This window comes from Chlamydomonas reinhardtii, chromosome 3 (genome assembly GCF_000002595.2).
Source record: "Chlamydomonas reinhardtii strain CC-503 cw92 mt+ chromosome 3, whole genome shotgun sequence".
Classification (NCBI taxonomy): domain Eukaryota; kingdom Viridiplantae; phylum Chlorophyta; class Chlorophyceae; order Chlamydomonadales; family Chlamydomonadaceae; genus Chlamydomonas; species Chlamydomonas reinhardtii.
The window spans coordinates 3970509-3986790 of record NC_057006.1 but is presented as its reverse complement, the minus strand read 5'-3'; the positions used below and the strand labels follow the sequence as shown (position 1 = coordinate 3986790).

The following is a 16282-nucleotide window of genomic DNA, read 5'->3' as shown; positions in this document are numbered from 1 at the left end:
AGTGTCAGTGCGGGCCTCTGCGGCCAACCCCAGGGATGAATCGGCCTCCGCTACTTAGAGACTAACTGGCGACGCCACAGCCCAAAATCAAATGGACATACACATAAAAGTTAACCTTGTTCGCAGGTTCGTCGCTTCCTGCCCGTCTCTGGGGCACCGCTTGGGGCATCACCGTGGGCGCATTCTAGGCACCGTGTCCACTTTGCGCCGACTGCTAGTCACGCATCATGCGCATGCTATCACAACAAAATCCCAGCAGTAACGAAGGACATACACATGTTCAATTAGCTAAAACCCCGTTGCCGTGCCTTACTTTCCCACCCCGTAGTACGCTAGGTTCAGGCCCCCCAGGTTAGCTGCAGGCGCCAGCCTGATGTTGTCGGCGCCGCTGGACGTCGCACCGGGCACCCGCCGCGCCGCCACCGGCGATGCCGGCCGGTGCGCGCCCAAGCTGCTCGCCAGCCCCGAATGTGCCGCAGCCGCCCTGCCGCCCAGGATCCCTCCTCCGCCAGCGCCACCAGCCGCCGCAGCGGGCGAAGCCGCCGCCAGCGGGCGGCTGGCCCCCGGCCCCAGGCGGCCGGTGCTGGCGGGGCGCGGACGGGCGTCCAGGCCACCGCCAGTGCTGCCGCCGGCTGGCGGCGTGCCGCCCAAGGTGCCGCCCAGCGCGAACCCGCGTGTGCCGCTGGCGAGCGTTGCCGGCAGCAAGGCACGTCCCGTGGCCAGCTGCATGCCAGCCACAATGACGCTGTCGCTGCCGCTGCCCGAACCGCTAACAAGGCTAGCAAGCAGGTGCTGGGCCACCGCCGCCTCCAGGTCAGAGGCCGGGCCAGGAGCTGGTGCGGCTGCGGACGGCACCGCGGGCGTCCCCAGCAGGCCTAGAGCCGGGTAGCCGCCGCGCCTGACGGGCGCGGCAGCGCCGGCGGCAGCGGCAGCAGCGGGCGGCGCGGGGGCGCTGCCCTGGTAGCCGACCCGAGTGTAGGCCTGCGTCGCCAGCGGCTGGTGCCTGTGTGCCGGCTGTGCCTGTCCGGGCGCCTGCAGCATGGACACCACCTGGCGCACGCCGCTGGCACGAGACACGGTGGGCGTGTTCGTGGCCAGCGCCTCGCCAACAACACTGCCGGCACCACTGCTGAGAGCGCCGGCTGAAGCAAGCGGCAGCGCCGGGCTGGCTCCTGCACGCAGTCCGGCGGCAGAGGCAGCCACCATGCCTGCGCGCTGATAGGCAGCGGCAGCCGCGGATTGGGGCGGCGGCGAGGAGATGGTGCGCAGTGCGGCCGGCCACGAGGTGGCCACGGGTGGCGGGGAAGGGGCGGGCGCTGGGGCCCGTGAGCCCTGGTGCGCGTGCGGCTGCGCCAATTGCCGGGTGCCCGTGGGCAGGTAGCTGCCGTACGTGAGACTGCCTGGACCTGGCTGTGGGTGCTGGTGTTGGAAGGCGCCGATGTATGTAGGTGCGGCTGGGCTGGGCGAGGTCGGGTAGGGTGGGGCGATGTTGGTGTTAGCGCCCACTGCCAGGCCCGGAATGGAGGAAGCGGCGTGTTGGTACGGCGCCCTGGCCGCCGCCTTGGCGCTGCGTTGTGACCGTGCCGCGCCAAGCCAGCGCGTGAAGGCCATGTGCAGCCGGCTGGCGGATGCCGCCGCCTGCAGGCACAGCAACAGCAGATATTCAGTCCCATGCTATTTTATAATCAGGCGTCATGGGCATTGAAACAAAGGCACGGCCGTGTCCCAACCGCACCTGCATGCGCGGAGATGACGACGGATCTTCCTCCCTCGCATCCATGCCGCCATTCGAAAGCGCCGCGGTCAGCGCCTGCAGGCGCGCCTGCGCCGCCGTCGCCGCCTCGGTCGCGGCCTCCTGACCATCGCTGGCGCCTCCCGCGCTGCCACCCGCCGGGCTGTCCCTCTCGTGTCCCGCACCACTGTCAGCAGACAGGCGTCGAAGGTACCACTTGCTCCATGCCGCCAGCAGCAGCCGCCTTAGTTCCGGGTCCGGCTCCGAAGCCGCGACGTCTGCCACAGGCTGCGAAGCAGAGGGCGAGCCCCGTGCCGATGCCGATGTCGACAACGCCGCTGTGGCCTGTGCCGCCCGCCGTGCCTGCTCCTCTAGCGCCTGCAGCCCCTGCAGCAGCTGTCTCTGTTGCGAGTCCGCTGCAACCAGGCTAGTCTGCGTCGACACGGCCACCGCCGGCCCGCCCACGCTGGTCTGCGTGGCGATGGGCTTGCCGGGTGTGCTGGCGGAGCCGGCGCCGCCAGACGTGGCGCCAGCCATGCCTGCTGCGCTGGAAGACGAGGCTGAGGCACGCGATGAGAGCGTGACAGGGCCCAGCCCCGACAGCAGGTTGGTCAGGGCCAAGTTGAAGCCGTCAGAGGCCAGCGCGGTGTGTGTCAGAGACTGGGTCGATGCTGCAGCAGCTGCAGGCAACCCGCCCACGGTGTGACGGCCCCGCGGCGAGTGCTGAGCCGGGCTGCCTGAGCCTGCTGCCGCCAGCGCCGCCGACACAGCCGCCGCCGCCGTGCCCGGCGCGCTGCCGAAGCGCGAGCCCGGTGCCGGCGGCGCGGACAGCGAGAATGACGGCTCCTGGTCGGCCTGAAGCGCGGCAACCGCCGCAGCAACCGCCGCCGCCGTGCCCATGACAGGGGGAGGCGGCTCGCGCGTGCCGCCTCCTCCTCCCCCGCTACCGATCAGCTCCGCCATGGTGTCACGTAGCTCCTCCTGCTCCAGCTCGCGTGTGTAGCTGGGGCTGGCATCATGCGTGCCCGCGCCCGGCACCTCAGCAGGGTCATATGGCAGCGGCGGCGGCGGCGGCCGGGCCGCCCTGCCGCCACGGCGCCCTCTGCTGCTACCGCCGCCGCGGGGAGTGGTGGCGGCAGCCGGTCGTCGGCCGCGCGGCGATGCGATGTTGTCCACGTCAGCGTCACCGGTCGCCACGTCCCAGCCGTACTCCTCCTCCGCCATGTCCTGTGTGTACTTTGGCGACACCAGCTCATGTGGGTCCTCCGGCGGCGCGTCATCGCTGCTGGCGCCATCGGCACTGCCGTCGGCGTGAGCGTTGCCAGCGCCGGCGCCGGCGCCATTGCCAAGCAGCGCCCGCTGCACGGCGCTTGTAGTGGCGCCGGCGCTGGCGGTGGCGGTGGGCTGCGCCGCTGTGCGGCTGGTGCCCTCGGCCCGGCCCTTGCGGCGAAGCAGCTGCTCACGGTCCCGCGCGTCCGCGTCCGTGGTGCCGCCGGCGGTGGCGGTGACGGAGGGCGAGCGGGAGTTGGACCGGCCATCGGAGCCGCCAGTCAGGCCCGCCGGCGAGTCCGTGCCGGCAGCGGAGGGCGGCGCGGGGCCGCGGCCTGCGAAGGGCGACTGCTCTTTGGCGGAGGAGGCGGCTGGTCGGGAGGGCGACGTAGCCGAGGCTGCACGCATGTCGAGAAGTCGCTGCAGGGACTGGCGCACGCGGGTGCCGTCAGGCGTTAGGCCGCCAGAGTCCGTGCTGTCGCGTGGCGCGCGGCCGCTGTGCTCATGGCCGTCCTCGTCTTCGTCATGCTCGGATGATGACGCCATTGCGCGCGTGGAGCCCATGCCGGCTTCATCATCCGCCACGCCCCAGCGCAGCTGCGAGCCGACGGCACCAGCACCATCGCCGCGACTCGCAGCCAGCGCTGGCTTGGCACGGGTGCCAGCCTGCCGCCGTTGCTGCGGCTGCTGCTCCTGCCGCTCCTCCTCATCTAGCTGCAGGTCCTGCGGCCCGTCGTAGTCCTCCTCCTCAACATCATCCGCCCCGCCCGCCCTTGCATTCCCGCCCGCCTCCTCATCCTCATCCTCCTCGTCCTCGTCATCTCCCTCCAGCACCGCCCCTGCGCCCAGCCGCTTGGAGCTGTTTGCCTCCGACACGGAGCGATGCGCACGCGCCACCGCCACGTAGCGCCTCGCCGACAGCACGCTAGCGGCGGCAGAGGAGCCGCGAGGGCTGGCGGCGCCGCCACGCGATGCAGCCGACGGCTCCCGGTCGAGGCCGTCAGGGTCCGTGTAAGGGGCGTCAGGACCCCCATACAGCGGCGAGACCTCATCCGCCCAGTACGCAGCGCGCCGCCGGCCAGTAGCGCTCAAGCGCGGGCGGTGCTCGCCGCCGGCGGTACCGCTGCCAGCAGTGTCCGCCCGCTCAAGGTTGACGCCGCGGGAGCTGCTGCTGCGCGCACCTGCTGAGCTACGCACCGGCAACTGCGCGGCCTGCTTGCCGCCGGACTGTTGCACGCGCGGACCGGCGGCCTCGTCTGGCCGGCGACCTTTGCCGCCACCGCTCACGCCGTCCACGTGCCGGCCCTGCAGCTGCGCCTCCTCGGCATCGCTGCTGCTAGTCCAGCTGGTGGTGTTAGTCACCGTGGTGCTGCGCCGCGAGCGCTGCGCCAAGACGCCGCTGACGCCGCCGTCCTCCGTGTACTCGGGCCCGGAGCCGCCAGTTGCCGAGATGCGGCCGCGGCCCAGCATGGACACCGCTCCTCCACGACCGCTTCCTGCAGCTTTCTTGCCACCCGCTCCCGACGCTAGAAACACCTCGCCCGTGCCCGCCAACCCGTCGCTGTCGTTCGCGCGCCACCGGGGCGATGAGATGAAGAACGTCTCATGCGGCAGCGGCAGCGAGCCGCTGAGGCCGCCGCCGGCGAGCAACACGCCGCTGAGGCCGGCGGCGCTGGCGGTGTCGCCGCCGCCGGGCTCCGGCATGTCGGGCGCGTCGAGACTGAGCGGCGGCACAGGGATGCCGTCACCGGGCGCGGCTGCCACTGCCGGCGACTCGGCAGCCGGGCCTAGCCCCGCCTCCGCCGCTAGCACGTCTGCGAGCCGGGGAGGCAGGCCGCCGGCAGCAAAGCCGCGGCCACCGGCGGCAGCGGCGGCCTCGGCATCAAAGCGCGCCTGCAGCTGCTCCACGCCGCCACTGATACGGGGGTTCAGAGCCAGACCTGCAGGAGCGTTGGCTGCCTGGTGCCGCGGCCATGGCACTGGTGGCACGGAGGCCATGCCAACAGCCGGCGCCGGGCGGCGCGCACTAGAGGGCTGCGTGGGCGGTTGCTGCTGCGGTTGCTGCTGCTGCCCCGCCGAGGCGGAGTCGCCGTTGCCGCGAGTTGAGGGGTATGGGGGGCTGCGCGTGCGGCGTGCGTGCCGGCGCGCGCGCCGCTCCTCCTCCTCCCGCTCCTCGTCTGTGGTTGTTTCGAAGGGGTGCCGCGACGGCGACATATGCGCCAGGTGCAGCAGCATCTCCCGCGTCAGCGCCTGCCTGTCATAGCCCTGCTGCTGGTACTGCATAAGCGCCTGGTGCTGCAGCTGCAGCTGTTGCTGCTTGGCTAAGCCGTCGACGCCCACGTCGCTAGGGCCGCTGGGGCCAGGGCCGCCGTGCGCTGACGTCCGCAGCGCACTCGGCGCCACGCCTGGTGACGCCGCCGCGCTGACGTGCCGGTTAGACACGGAGCGGGAGGGGTAGGTGGCGAGGTCGACCGGCTCATCATCAATGACCACCCTGCCGGCGGCGCTGACACGCCGGCCCGCGCTGCCGGCGCGTGTAAGCACCCCGCCACCGCCGCTGCTGGCGACGCCGCTGCGGCCGCTAACGGACTGGCGCTGTGGCCGCGCCGGTGTCGTGGCTGAGCTGCTGTTCAGCATGGCGTCACGGGCGGTGCGGACACGGCCAGGCGGCGCGCTGGCGGCGGCAACGGCGCCCACGCCCGCGGCACCCGCCGCAGGCGAAATGCCTGCGGGCGTGTCGCGTGGCGGCACGGCCATGGCTGACGTGTTGATTGTGGCGCGGTTGGCGGCGCCCTTGAAGAAGTCCGCGGCGGTTCGCACTGCGGGCATGTCGGACGGCAGCGCCCGCTCATCCTCTGCTGCGGCGTTCCGCGGCCGTCCTTTGGTGCCGCCAGACACCGGCACCACGGTTGAGGCAAAGTAGTCCAGCGCGGTGCCGAGGGCGGGAGGCAGGCCGTCGGCCACGGGCGGCGGCACCGTCTGAGTGGCAGTCTCCACCTTGCTGGTGGAGGCGGGGGAGGAGGGCGTGCCCACGGCGGCGGGGCGCGGCGAGAGGGAGGAAGAGGTGTAGGGCTCAAGCGGCGGAGAGCTGGTTAGCGTGCCTGCGCTCTGCGCGTGCGCGAGCGAGGCTGCGGCGCCGCCAGCGGGCGGAGCGCGGATGGCGCGGACAGGTGCTGACGTGGCAGCAGTGGCTGCGTGGGAGCTGGCTGCAGAGGCAGCAGCGCCCGGCGACTCAATAGGTGGCGCAAGGGCTTGCCTGACGGAATCAATGCGGATAGAAGGCCCGCGACTCAGGTTGGGCGGCATGCCAACCGTACTAGCCGCGGTGACGGGTGCAACCCCGGTGATGGCGGCTGCCTGGGCGCCACCCGCTGCTGCAGCGGCAGCTGCTGCGGCTGCAATGGCGGTTGCTGCCACCTTTTGCTGCGCTGCCTGCTGCGAATGCGCCATCAGCATAGCATACGAGCCGCTATTGGTAGGGCTCAGGCCCGGAGCCGCCACCGCCGCCGCCGCCGTTGCGCCAGTTGAGGTGCCAGCAGCGCTGCTGGCGCCGGCTGCACCACTGGAGGCTGCGGTGCTCGTGCGCCTGAACACGGGCACTGCACGGTCCGAGCTGCCATCCTCCGACACGCCGCGCGGACCACCTGCAGCACGTGATGCATGACAGCACGACATTCTTTAATAGCTCCGGCATCATCACACTTGGACAAGATCCCCAAAACCCCCAGACCCCCTACGCCACGTGCCTACGCCATGCGCCGCGCTCCCTCATGCCCAAGCACTCACCCTCGTCATGCTCCGCCACGGACTGCAGCGCCGCCACCAGGTCCTCGGGCCCGCCGCCGCGCCGCGCGCTGTGGAACGTGTCCACACGCGCCATGATGCGCCTCGCCAGCGTCTCGCCCGCCAGCGCCGCGCTTTGCGGCGTGCCCGCGCCGTGGGCCTCGTCGCCGAGGGCGCCGTGGCTGTTGCCGCCGGCCATGGAGCCGGTGCCGGAGCCGGCGGCGAATTGCGCCAGGTTGGACATGCCCTTGGCTCGGAAGCGGTCGCGCACGATCTCCAGCAGCGCCGGCACCACGCCACCGGAGCGCGCGATGTCGGCGTCGGTGATGGTGATGGATACGTCGCCGGGCGGGTGCTGTGTAGGGCAGCGAGGGAGGAGCAAGTGGAGAGCAAGGCGATGGTGTGTAAGAGGAAGCGGTAAAAGCGAGGACCAGGTCGGGTACAACGGGGAGCAGAGGTGTAAAAAGAGGGCAGTCCGAAGGCCGGTAGGGCTTACCGCTCCGGTAGGGGTGGTGGCAGCGACCACGCCGCTGCTGCGGCTGCTCAGCGTGGACGTCTGGCGCTGCAGCTGGCTGCTGCTGTTGGCGGCGGCAGGAGGGGCGGCCACGGCCGCCAGCGTCGCAACTGCCGCAGGCGTGGGCGGCGGCGCCGACTGGCCGCTACTGCTGGCGGCATTGACAGCCGGTAGAACTAGGCTGGGCCTGCATGGAAGCAAGGCGAATGTGACAGTCCAATGTTCAGCCAGTCGGCGTGCACACGGACAAGTCACGTACCCCAGCCAACCCAGCATACCGACCGTAAAATTTAAAAGTAAAACGCGCGCGCAACACAAGCAGCGCACCTGACGTCGTTCTCGCTGTAGCTGGGAAACGCGCCGACCTCGTCGTCCTGCAGCTTCGGCAGCCGGACGCTGCTGTCCCGGCCCTCGCTATCCGCCTCCTGCACTGGCGCCAACGAAGATGACATGACGGTGACGGCCCCCGGCGACGGCTGCAGCTGGACAGCCCCCGGCGACACAGGCGCCATGCCGCCGCTGGCCGACACGGCCACGATTGGTGGCGGCAGCCGCCGCAGGCTACTGGACTGTCGCAGGAGCGGCGCCGGCTGCAGCTCCTCATCATCGTCGGTGCTATCCTCCCAGGGCAGCTTCTCCCGGCCCTCCACCTGCAGCCCGCGGTCTGACCGCAGGCCGCCGTCTGAGCCAGGCATGGAGGCGCCGTCCGAGAGGCGAAACGAGGTGTGCTCGGGCACCACGGCTGCCCCGGGGCTGACCGGCACGTGCGGCAGCGTCGCCACCGGCGGCGGCTGCCAGCCCAGCGTCGAGAGGGGTCCAGAGGCGGTCGCCGGCTGCAGCGAAGAGCCCTGTGCGGGCGGTGGCGAGAAGCCAAACGCAGGCGGCGGCGAGAAGCCAACTGCAGATGGCGGCGGTGGTGGCGGCGGCTCCTCGGTCACGTCGATGGCGTAGGCGCAAGACTCGACCTCCGACACCGCGCCAATCTTCCAGCCCATGACGGGCTTGGGCGGCGAGTCCTCTGAGGCCGCATCCTCCTCCGTCACGGTCTGAAGCCCGTGCAGCGCGTGCGCCGCCTGCGACAACGAGTGGCGGCTGGTGCTGCTGGCAGCTGGCGCGGGTGAGTGCTCGTCGCCGCCACCACCAGCTGTGGCGCTGTCCATGCTAGGGCCGCTGCTGAACACGGCGGCATTGATGCCGAAGCTGAAGCTGCCCACCGGGATGCTGGGCGTAGAAGACATGCCCGCCGGCGGTATGGGGGTTACGTCCGAGTTGTCGCTACCGTCCGAGCGCCGGCGGCCAGGCGGCGGCCGCTGGACGCCCAGCATTGGGGAGAAGGTCTCCGGGCTGTCATTCCCGCTGTCCCTGCTCTGCTCCCTCGGTGGCTGGCCAAGATTGCTGGGCGTTCCGAAGCCAACGCCGCTGGAGCCACCACCCATACCATGCCCGAAGCCGCCGCCAAAGCCAAAGCCGCCGCCCAGGCCGCCGGCCGCAGCAGCCCCCATGAGCCCTGGCGGCAGGGCGAAACCAGGCGGCAGCTGCATGGCAGCTGGCTCAGTTCGCAGCCGCACCGTCTCCACTGTCCGCAGTGGCATGGTCGCGGCGGGCCGTGACGGCTGCATGCTCTGGTACGAGTTCAGCACCATGCGAGGGTCCGCACGCGGCGGGCTGTTTGACCTCCCCGACGGCTCCGGCGGCGGCTGCAGCCCCCCAGAGGACAGGCCAACAGAGGGATAGTGCGGCGGCACGACCGACGGCCCAACCGTGGGATAGTGCGATTCCGATGTGACCGAGCCGGACCGCGTGCTAGCCGGCGGCATAAAGCCCACGCCGGGGGAGGCCGGTGGCACGAAGCCTGTCGCCTGTTGTGGCCCGCTTGCCGGCCGCGACCCAGATCCTACGCCCGTCAGGCTAGCGGGAGGCATGAAGCCAACAACCCCAGAGTTGTTTGCCGGCTGGAGCAGGACATCTGCGCCTTGCTCGAACGCCACCGCAAACGAATTCGACGTCTGAAGCGACTGGCCCGAGGCGAAGGGGCTCAGTCCGCCCTCACCCTTTCCTCCTCCTCCGTCCGTGTCAGGCCCGCCCAGGTTGACGCTTCCGCCCGAGTCCATGCCAAACTTCCAGCCGATGCCGCCACTGCCGGGGCTGGGGCTCAGCGCCGGCGCGTCGCTGCGGAAGGAGGCCGCCGGCGACAGCGATGTCGCAGCAACTGCAGGTGCGGGGCTTGCGGCCATCGGCATCTTGAAGCCCGTGGCCGGCACGGGCGCCGGCAGGGGGCTGCTGACCGCCGGTGAAGTGAGGCCAGCAGGTGGCTTGAAGCCGGTCGCCGGCACCGGCACAATCGGCGGCGGGGGTGACGGCGCTGCTGCGGGCTTGGGCACTGGCGCCGGCGCTGGCACCGGAGGCGGCCTTTGCACGTCCATGCTGGTGCGCCGGGAGCTCGCTGCGGACTGCGGCGCGTCGCGCACGTCCTCATCCCCTGCGCCACTGCCGGTGCCCGACACGCGCATGGCAGAGCGGGCCATGCTGCCCCCGCCGCCCGCCAGCAGCGCCGCAGCCCGAGAGGTGGGCGCGGGCGACGCGCCGCGTAGGGGGCTGCCGGGCACAGTGCCGCCGTTGTCTGAGCCCAGAGCCCCCATGAGGCGTGTGCGCGTCAAGTTGCCCGACTGCAGCCCGCTTCCGGCGCCTTCGCTGTCGGATGCGTCCAAGCTGCTGGTGGTGTTGTGGTAGTTGTCTGCGCGCCCCAGCAGCCGTCGCTGCACGTTGTCGCTCATGGCCTGCTTGTACTGGCTCTTCAGCTGCTCGCCGTGCGTGGGGGTGTGCTTGCCCGACAGCGAAGACTGCACCTGCTGCGAGAGGCTGGCTTTCAGGTTCTGTAGCGCAGCGCCCACCGAGATGTTCGGCGGAGGTGGCGCATCGCTGGGAGCACCATGGACCGGCATGGGCTGATGCATAAAGCCCGGCATGGCGCTCCGACCCCGCTGCTCCTCATCGTGGTAGTTTTCGTCGCTGTCATCCGCCCCTGGGTCTGCCGGCATGTCCGCCCAGTCCTCCTCATCCTCGTCTGCCTCCTCTTGCTGTGCAGTCCGGCGCAAACCCCCATACCCAAATTTCCCATCCGTACCGCCTGAAGCCGAGCCGCGGCTCTCACGGTGATGGTTCTCAGGCTCGTGGGATGCACCCGAGGCATGGCTGGAGCGGCGACGAGTGCCTTCCCTGTGTGGGGGAAGCGGCTGTGCTCCCGTCGCAGATGTCCTCGCCTGTGCCAACAGGTCGGCACCACGCTCTCCGGCCGCCGAACGCTGTACCGCTGCATGCTGACTTGGATGCCGCTGGTGCTGTCCCTGGTGCTGTCCAACAGGCGCAGGTTCTCGAGTAAAATGCTGGCCGCTGCAGGAGACCATCTCCAAGTTCTCCACGCAGTGCTGCAGACGTCCTGTTAGCTGCTCCACCTTGCTCTTGATCCCAGCTGCAGTGGAAATGACTGAGTCTTCCTGTGACATTTTGCTCGCTCGACGTCCGTTGACCAGCGTCTGGGCTGCAAGCGACTGGCCGTCTGCCAGACAGAAGGAAGTGGCCTTCGTCAGCGTCGATATCGCATAGTTACAGTACGCAGGCTTTTGTTCTGTGGAGGGCCATCGCCTTTGCCTAACCCACAGTCTCAATAATCTTTGCTTGAATGTATCACGACAATGCGAAATTATCTGTCTTATCTGTCTAGTCACAGGCAAAGCGGTTCACCGGGCAGAACACCATCCAGGACACGGCACGCCATGCCCACACCGCCCTCAACCGCACCACTCCACCGCCTGCGCAGCCGCATCACCCCGAAGCTCTATCTAAGCCTCATAATGTCGCTATTCTCCTGCATGAATATATCGAGGCCTCGCCACGAGGCCTCACCCTCCAGATCAATCAAGTTAACCCCCGTCATAAAGCAGGTCAGTAGCCAAACCCATACATTGGTCAATGAGGCGCAGGCCTTGCGTCCAAACGCGGCACGCAGCATCACTGCCTGGCGAGTATTCAACACAGTAGGTACAGCTAGCACAACCCAACCAAGTACCCACGCCGCCGCACTGCTTGGAGTTGGCTGCCGCTGCTTCCGTACACACGCATGAATGTCCGCCCGGCCACATGTCTCATCCTGATAATCTGCACTAGGTACGGTAGTCATGGAGTATGCTACGCGGCGCCTGAGACACACTACACGCACACCCCACCCATACATGAAAGTCGCAGTGCTGCGCAGCGGACCTACCCTATTAGCTGCCCCTCAGTTGGAGGGCCTGGTCTAACACACATCACTGGCCTGACATTTAGTTTTCGTACGCGCCCGGTCCCTGCAGGAAGGTTGGCGATAGGGTCGGTCACTTAGCTCACATGCAATCGAAGGTATGTGCTATAGCTCCTTGCCGGCGAAAGGTGACGGGCGCATGCGGCATGGCGGAGGACAAAATGTTGGCACAGAGGCGCAGCCTGCTCACCGGCGTCATGGACGTCTTGAACTGCAGCCGGGGCTGCGAACCAAACCCGTAGGCTGGTACGTTGGTGTTGCGGCTCAGCTTCTGCTTGCCGAAGCCGGTCGTGTTCTCCGGTTGCTGGTGGTTGTAGTTGGGCGGCGAGAATGAGCCGCGCAGCGTCTTGGCGTGCGTGGAGGACATAAAGCGCTGGCCCTCCTTCTCCCGGCTGCTGCTGCCAAAGCCGTAAGCAGGCATAGTCTTGGATGGCGACAGTGTTTGCTTTCCAATCTGTGGCATTAGCAGCAATGAGGCGGTCCGCAAGCAATGTCATGTGCCGGCGGTACAGGATAGCTATGCACGCAAGCGCCGGCATGAATCGGCACGCTAGGCTCTCGAGCCAGGAAGCAGGGGATAAGGCGATCTGTGCCACGGATCCATTTGGTGAAAGCTAGGAAGGCCAGTGCCCGTCCTGAAACGGCCGACACAACCACTTACGCTTGTCCAGGTCTCGTACTGCCCCACCGCTGGCATCGTTTTTGACAGCTGCTCATACTTGTCCCTGCATTAGAGCGCACATCGAAATCAGTACAATCCCGCAGCGCAGCGTGGTCACGGCATCGGTGGCACCAAATCCGGTGTCCCTCTCTTGCGCGCACTCGGGCCTCCCCATCATTCCTGTAGCACCGCATCCTTCCATTCTACTTTCGGGTGACACGTGTCAAGCCCAAGCCGACTTACTTGAGCCGGTCCGTCCGGGGCAGGGAGAAGCTGGGCGAGCTGGGCTTGATGACCTGCGGCCCCAGTGCGCCCGGCAGCTCGTAGCTGCCGGGCGGCGGGCCCTGCGTGCCGCGCTTATCCGACACGTGTCGTGACGACAGGAACACCTTGCTGCCCTGCTCCCGGGTGCTGCTGCCGAAATTGACCCGCTGCGGGCTGCGGTTGGGAGACAGCGGCTGGCGGGGGTCGACGGAGGAGAGGCCCGCGTCATAGTTTCCCGGTCCAGGTGTCGTGGAGGGTGTTTCCTGCAAGCCCCGCCGTGAACACGTTAGCACATCCTGACGAAGGGACTGGCGGGTTGCAGGACCAAACCATGTTCCGTGGGGTACGGGACTTTGGATGGGCAACCCAACAACGCTGGGTCGAGGCCCCGGTACCAAACAACACCTAGGCCTGTCCGGCTGCCCCTCTCCGACCGACACCCACCTTCAGCCGGGGCGCCCGGGGCAGCGAAAACGATGGCGATGTCTGTTTGCTTGCCTCTGGTTGCTTGTGAAGCGCTCCGGGTACCTCATAGATGTGGCCAGGGCCCTCCCGGCACTTGCGTTCAACCTGACATGGCGCAATCAATGTGACCTTCATGCTGACGACCACACATGGTGAAATGACCAATAGCACTGTTTTACGTAAGGATAAGCACCAATAACATACCTCGACGTGCTTTCTTGAGAGGAACTGTTTTCCGTCGGCGACAGGGGTCTTTGCGCCCATAGATAGAATAGGCGCGTTGCCTTTACGACTATCCGCCTGCTTCCCAAACATTGAACGGCCCGACGGCCTTGCTGCCCACGGCGCATTGACGAAGCCAGTATCTCCTCCTGGGGCTCCCATCGCAGTGAGCAACGTGTATGTGTAACGCTCTGGTTATAAAGACATCAGCTTTAACGAAAACTGGAAAAGAATCGAGGAGGCGCGAGCTAAGGAAACTCAGTACAGTCGAGGAGCAACGCTGTCTTGCAGCTTCGTGTGTGCTATGCGTAGTGGTATGATGAGATATGCCGAATCAGGTAATAGTGCTTGCGCTCTCGCTTAGGCTGGAAATGTGTCATTCGGTTTCGTGTTCATCTCCCATGTTCTGGGGCTTGTGCACGCCATGACATGGTGCCCGAGCACGGCGATGTACACGCACAACCTACCAGCCTCAGCAGCATGGCCGCATGGTCCGACGCCTAGCCCCCGCACAGTGAGGGGTAACGTACTCACCCAATTCAGCGCGGGCACCTGTAGGTCCCTGCCAGGGAGCCAGGGCAGGCCCGTGGGCAGGCCTGGGGTGCCTGCGGGGTGCCCCTGGTCCGTGCTAGGTCCCTCCGCTGTCTTCCCGCCCCCCCCTCGATCACCCTCCCTGGTCGCCCCCGTACACAAACACACAAACGATATCGCCTCCTTGTGCTGTCGGACGCTGCGCAGCCTTTGTGCGGCATTTCGTGCTGCGGATTCGGTCAACGCGCCTCGCCCGCTGGCTCTGGCTTTTGGCACCGTATGCAGGGCGCGTCAGATTCTCATGTGCACCGTTGTGCACTTCCCGCTATTTACTTCAATGGGCCCGGAGCATCCTGAGAGGTTGCCACAAATGAGGTGAATCCGGCTGAATCAATGACTCAACAGCTCGACAGATACTTCCCCGACATGAAGAGGCGCTGTTCCTCACGTGGTTCAACCAGGGCCATCACGGCCGCCACCTTGGGGACTAGCAGGGGCCAGCGGGGGCTGTGAGGCCCAGCACAAGCGTGTGTGTTTTGGAGCCGCGCCATTTACGAATTGGCGATTCGGTCCATTTCTTATTTTCTAGCTCGAGGAACTCAGACCAGGCCCATATTCCTCAAATGACATATGTTATTCACCGAGCATAGGCTGGACTGGGCTGCAGAAGCGCTAGCGGACTGCGCTGCCAAAGTGCCAACTGTCGGGCGGTGCCTTGACTTTGACGCCAGCAAACATGTTGGACTATGTTTTACCTGTCACTTATGCACGTTTCGGTCGCCAGCTGCGAGACTGGGGTGACCGGGACCCCGTCTATGACTGGTTATACGTTCTCGCTGCGGTGTTTATGACGCTGATGAGCGGCGTAATGAGTGGCCTAACGCTGGGCCTCCTTTCACTAGATTCGGTGGAGCTGGAGGTGCTGCTGCGCTCCGGCACACCGAAAGAGCAGAAGTATGCGCGAAAGATTATACCGCTGATAAAGAACGGACATCACTTGCTCGTCTCGCTTTTGCTTGGTAATGCCGTCGCAATGACGGCGCTGCCCCTGTTCATCGACAAGCTCGCGACGCCAGTGATTGCGGTGCTCATTTCAGTCACAGCCGTGCTGCTCTTCGGCGAGATTATCCCGCAGGCTATATGTACCAGGTAAGAAACTCCCGTGTCTTTGCATGCCTCAAGGCGTGGGGGCTCGCATTGTTTCGACCTCTGGGTGGGGTGGGCGGGACTTTGTGCAACGCCCTCTGGAATCCAGGCCACGGGTAGCCTTACGCATGCCCCGCTCCACCCCTCCAGCCCCATGCAATCCAAATCAACAAGCAATCCGTCAAGCATCGGTCTCTTTGCCCCGGTCTTCCCCCCAATCCCAGCCTCATCGCACACGCCCAGCAGTCTCGCTCCACGCCACCGCAACCTCATCCGCACACCTGCACACCCCACACACACACACGGCACATCCCACACACCTCCCACACACCACACCGCGCCGTACGCCCCCCACCCACCCACCCACCCCCCCAGGTACGGCCTGCGCATCGGCGCGCACCTTTCCCCGATGGTCCGCGCCTTCATGTGGCTGTGCGCGCCCGTGGCCTGGCCGCTGGCCAAGCTGCTGGACAAGCTGCTGGGGCCGGACCACCACACGCTGTTCCGGAGGCGGCAGCTCAAGGAGCTGGTCAGGTGGGGCGGGGGAGAGGGAAGCGGGGCGAGGGAAGAGGGGGAAGGGAGCTCGTGTCAGCTGCTGCTGCCGGGCATTGTGTGGGTTTGAAGGCGGCTCACCGGGCGGGTGCATGCAGCCGGCGCCGCCGCCGGCGCATGCGGGGAAGGGGGGGGTGTTTGCTGAAGAGCACAAGGAGAAATGAGCGAAAAGACTGTGAAGGCGATGCAGCCACGCAAATGTGTGGGTGGACGTTGGTGTATAACATGCGGGGTGCCGCCGCTAAATCGTGCACCGCCACCTGCCCTGCACCCCTGCAGTATACACGCGGAGGACGCGGGCATGGGCGGGGCGCTGACGCGGGATGAGATCAAGGTGAGGGCGACGAGGGACAGGTGGGGGGCGTGGTGGAAGCAGGCGGGGGTCGAGGCGGTGGCGCTGGCGCTGCAAGGACGGCGCGGGGGCGGGTTGGCGTGGCGGCCTGGCCCGTGCATCAGCCGCGAGCTGCATGGAGCGCGCGGCGCCTGGCCCGGGGCCTCTGGGGTTGCGATCCGGAACCTTCTTTCTACGATCTTGCCCAACCAGTCGTGAGCGGCCTTCGCCGGGCGCGGCTTGTGCGGAGAGTCGCTGTGAGCTCGCGGACACGCTGTCTGCGTCGCGCCCCTCCCCAACCCTTCCCCCGCCTCTGCCTGACCCCCGCTGCTGTCCCTGTCCCTATGTGTTGAAACAACAACAAAACTCCCCTGTCCCTATGTGTGTGTGTGGGTCAGGTGATCACGGGGGCGCTGGACCTGACAGCTAAGGTGGCGTACAGGGCCATGACGCCGCTGGACAAGGTGGGGCGGAAGAGGGGGGCGTGTGTGTGGTGGGGTTTGCGAAGATGGGGG

General features: G+C 67.3%; 3 protein-coding genes across 3 annotated transcripts in view; 1 reads left to right on the top strand and 2 right to left on the bottom strand.

The window, feature by feature from the left end:
* Positions 1 to 24: 24 nt before the first annotated feature.
* CHLRE_03g171850v5 (uncharacterized protein) lies at positions 25 to 10826 on the bottom strand. The gene is made up of 5 exons (XM_043060892.1): positions 7626 to 10826; positions 7281 to 7485; positions 6788 to 7139; positions 1736 to 6645; positions 25 to 1638 (listed from the first exon to the last, which is right to left on the bottom strand). The coding sequence occupies exons 1-5, from the start codon at positions 10799 to 10801 to the stop codon at positions 310 to 312; spliced, it is 9972 nt and encodes a 3323-aa protein (XP_042926021.1). The 5' UTR covers positions 10802 to 10826; the 3' UTR covers positions 25 to 309.
* A 63-nt stretch (positions 10827 to 10889) lies between these two features.
* CHLRE_03g171800v5 (uncharacterized protein) lies at positions 10890 to 13539 on the bottom strand. The gene is made up of 6 exons (XM_001703424.2): positions 13190 to 13539; positions 12965 to 13090; positions 12500 to 12783; positions 12257 to 12320; positions 11786 to 12049; positions 10890 to 11641 (listed from the first exon to the last, which is right to left on the bottom strand). Exons 1-6 carry the CDS (start codon positions 13367 to 13369, stop codon positions 11618 to 11620), a joined length of 942 nt encoding a protein of 313 aa, XP_001703476.1. The 5' UTR covers positions 13370 to 13539; the 3' UTR covers positions 10890 to 11617.
* A 787-nt stretch (positions 13540 to 14326) lies between these two features.
* CHLRE_03g171751v5 (uncharacterized protein) overlaps positions 14327 to 16282 on the top strand; it is a 6623-nt gene continuing 4667 nt past the window's right edge. Inside the window, exons 1-4 of the mRNA XM_043060891.1 lie at positions 14327 to 14887; positions 15260 to 15418; positions 15716 to 15770; positions 16166 to 16231. Coding sequence (XP_042926020.1) covers positions 14607 to 14887; positions 15260 to 15418; positions 15716 to 15770; positions 16166 to 16231 — 561 coding nt within the window. The 5' untranslated portion in view covers positions 14327 to 14606. The remainder of the gene's footprint in view (positions 14888 to 15259; positions 15419 to 15715; positions 15771 to 16165; positions 16232 to 16282) is intronic.